The 4,086-nt window shown below is 42.9% G+C and overlaps 1 protein-coding gene across 1 annotated transcript; it reads left to right on the plus strand.

The window, feature by feature from the left end:
- Positions 1-277: 277 nt before the first annotated feature.
- LOC109163580 (protein FAR1-RELATED SEQUENCE 5-like) lies at positions 278-1,198 on the plus strand. Its single transcript, XM_019312328.1, has one exon. It carries the CDS (start codon positions 278-280, stop codon positions 1,196-1,198), a length of 921 nt encoding a protein of 306 aa, XP_019167873.1.
- The last annotated feature ends 2,888 nt before the right edge of the window (positions 1,199-4,086 follow it).

Here is a 4,086-nt window from a genome sequence, read left to right on the forward strand (position 1 = left end):
ATATAATTTAGGTCGTTGTATATAACCATCTGGGAGTTATTGTGGTGAGTGCGTTGTAGACTAAACCATTGTGCACTACGCATATAATGAGTCGCCATGCATGCAATGGATGTGAATGCTTTTGTGTTTGCGTGGGTGCGTCGTTTGTTTCAATGCCCGTGCATGACGACTAAATTCCGTTTGACTGTGTGAACTATGTTTTTAAAACTCCATTACGAATAATACGGTTTTTAACTGCAGTACTAATAATACGAATCATTACGTAGGTGGCATAAGCATGGAAGAAGGAGGGAAAAGCCAACACTATGTGATGGATGAATCCCAAGACGGTACGAGCATTTGGTTTACGGAATGCGACCCATCGATAAAACCATTTGTCGACCAAGTGTTTGATACGTTGGAAGATGGCATCGCGTACTACAAGACATATGCATCCGTAACTGGGTTTGATGTGCGCAAGAGTTCCGACATTAAGAACAGGTATGGGATCATCCTCAAGAAGAAACTAGTTTGTAATCGTGAAGGGTATAAGGATGCAAAACCAAACACCACAACAGACCAAAATAACACCACACAAACAAAACGACGACGCCCGTCTAACAGAGTTGGGTGCATGGCGAAAATAGTTTTCAGAAGAAACAGTACAGGACGGTACGTGGTCAAGAAGTTTGAAGAGGGGCACACCCACTGTTTGTGCGAGGAGAGTTACAAACCTTTCCTGAAAGGGAACAGAAAAGTGGATATTGGACACCAACAATTCATCGTGAACTGCTCAAAAGTCAATATTGGGGCTAGTAAAAGTCATGACCTGTACGCCGAGATGGTGGAAGGAGTTGAAAACGTGGGAGCGACACAACAGGACTTCAAGAACTATAGAAGGGAGATTTTGGCATACATGCAAGGAGGAGATGCGCAAATGGTAATATCCAAATACCTCGATCTCAAATCGGACTATGACGATATGTATTTCGAATACGAGGCAAACGAGAATGACCAGTTGGCCCGTGTTTTCTGGGCAGACGGTATGGCAAGAAAGCAGTATAGTGTTTTTGGAGATGTTGTGTCATTTGATGCTACGTACAAAACTAACAGGTACGCACCTCATTTACGGGCTGCATTAACGTTGGTGCGTGTAGATGGTTTAACGCCTACTGGAGTGCGTGTACGGGCCGTCGGTCTGTGCGTTGCACGGCTATAGATATGAATGGATCAGACGATTGGTTACATTAAAATGCTAATAAATTTATTGATTACATCTTTCACAGTACACAGCCCTAACTTTAATATTTTCCACACAACATATTCCTATAATTATATTTATTTCACAGTATGAAACCCTGTGCGCTACATGCGTATTAATTAACACGTTTCCTCGCGACCACAGGTACAGTCTCGTGTTCGTCCCATTCACCGGCATAGACCACCATAAAAGATGCGTAACATTCGCAGCAGCACTGATTGCCCGTGAGGATGTCGACTCGTACCGTTGGATACTAAAGAACTTTAGAAACGCAATGGGAAGCACACCACCACTCACAATAACCGACCAAGACCCGGCGATGAAGGTTGCTATTGCACAAGAATTCCCAGAAACTCGGCATCGTTACTGTATGTGGCATATAATGTCGAAGGTCACCGATAAAGTGAGTCCTGAATTAGCAAAAAATGAAGCATTCCGAAGAGAGCTGAATGATGTTGTTTGGAATGACAGCTTGACTACCCCCAAATTTGAGGTTGCATGGAAAGCGATTATAGAAAAGTTTGGCTTAATTGAAAATCCATGGCTAAACCGCATGTACGACGAGCGTGCATCGTGGATCCCTGCATGTTTCGAAGATGTTTTTATGGGTGGGTTATTGCGTACAACATCACGCTCTGAAGCAGAGAACCGGATTTTCAGAAGCAACACTAGCAAACACATTTGTGTTTCGGAATTCTTTAACAGGATAGAGAGTTCAATCAGGAAGCAACGCCTAACACAGACCGAGCTAAACGGTGCCAGCCTTGCACAGACACCCCCCTACAAAACCCAATTGCGCATCGAGCGAGCGGCAGCGTCAATATATACATTAACTGTGTTTTATGATGTGTAGAAGGAGATATGTGCCGGATGTTTTGATTGCCGTGTCCGTGGAGTGACCCCCAGTGAGGCCGGGAACACATATGAGGTCGAGGATGCGCACGATGTACGATACACGGTGTTCGTTGAACACGGGACAAGGACGACAACCTGCGAGTGCCGAATGTACATCCGGATTGGACTGTTGTGCAGCCATGCATTTGCAGTGTTAATATATGACAGGAACGAGGACATACCCCCCCAACATATCACACCCCGGTGGACACGTACCGCACTAACCACTTCGCCAATCGCAACATGCAATGATACGCTCCAGCGTGGCACCCCAAAAGCACGGGGCACCAAAGAAGAAAGTGACGTGCTTAACACAGTGTACAGGTGCATAGCCATGGCGCAAGGAGATCCCACGAAGCTAAAACAAATACGCAATGCGCTAACGGAAATTGAGACCACATGGTGCAACAACGGTGAAGACGACGTGGCCGTAGAGAAAGGGAAACAATCGATCAAAGAGACATTTTGTGGTGCCCCCACACCTGACACAATCACCGTGCATCCGCCCGCAGTATCAAGTACCAAAGGGTCAGGAAAACGAATGAGGACAGCCAAAGAAATCGCAATGAAGGAACAAAATAAGAAGAAGCGAACATGCAAAACATGTGGACTCGCAACCGGACACAACAGTAGAAGCTGTCCACAAAAGTAGAAATAATTTAATATCTGTGAATGCTATTCTGTGCACAACTGTTCTGACATTATTACTAAATTACGAGTTAATAAATATTTCTATTCAATAAACCTTCCATCCCTGGACCCCGAAAATACCAACAAACATACTCACATACCAATACAAAGGCAATGCACCTCCCAGTAACCGTAAACATGAAAATTGAAAAAAAAAAAAAAAAAAAAAACAGTGCGTGACAGCAAACAATGCGTGTGCGTGGGGAACGAGTCAATACTATATTGAGAAATTGAGATTAGCACCACATTGGTTGGCTGACGCAACCTGGATGCCGGACAACTCCCTGCGAAAAATACACCCCATGGATTTTGGAAATACAGTTGAACAAGAAAAGGTGCGTGAATGTAAAATATGGATGTGCGTAGACAATAAGTGACCGAAAGTAGTTATAGACTGATATGGTTATCATCGGAACGCGCCTAGTGCCATCAGTTTACTAATCAAGCTAATGTATAGCACATTCCGTACCTATAAATGTTTTTAGTTTTTTTTTTAAAAAAAAAAAAAAAAAAAAAAAAAAAACCCCGGTGCAAACTACGCGTGTGCGTACAGAGTGAATTTAAACTTTATCAAGACAGTCAGATTACCGCCATATTGTACCGATGATGGACAATGGATGTCGGATCACTACCTGCGAAATACCCCACATGGATTTCCGAAAAAAATTACTGAAAAAAAAGAAAAAACAAAAAGTGCGCGCCTGTAAAGTACGCATGTGCGTATACAACGAGTGTCGGAAAGTATTAATAGAATGATACGGTCATCATCTAAAAGCGTCAGGTCCCATTGGTTACCTAAACAAACAAATGCATGCCAGGCAAGTTTTTTGCATATATCTGCAAAATTTGGAGGTTAAAACAAAAAAAAAAAAAAACAACGTGAGTGCGTAATACTTCTGAACGCATGTGCATGTAGTCTGACATTGACGCATCAGCTAAAAAAATAAATGCAACATGAACAAACATCATTAATACGGAAAATTTTACGTGGAAATACAAGATAAAAACACCACACACCAATGCAATGACGACACGCGTCTAACCCCGCATTATTAGGAAATGTCGAACAAACGGCAAACAAACCAAAAAAAAAAGTAAAAAAATAAAATAACCGTACGCCCATTCAACGGACTGCATCAAACCAAGCTCTTAACACGGGCGACATTTGCAGCTCTATGCGTGTTGCGTTGGAACAACAAAATATCAAACATGAACCTGACACGTAATTCTAATAAGGCACGCGCATCACCCCGACGTAGCCC

This window comes from Ipomoea nil, unplaced genomic scaffold (assembly GCF_001879475.1).
Source record: "Ipomoea nil cultivar Tokyo-kokei standard unplaced genomic scaffold, Asagao_1.1 scaffold3030, whole genome shotgun sequence".
Classification (NCBI taxonomy): domain Eukaryota; kingdom Viridiplantae; phylum Streptophyta; class Magnoliopsida; order Solanales; family Convolvulaceae; genus Ipomoea; species Ipomoea nil.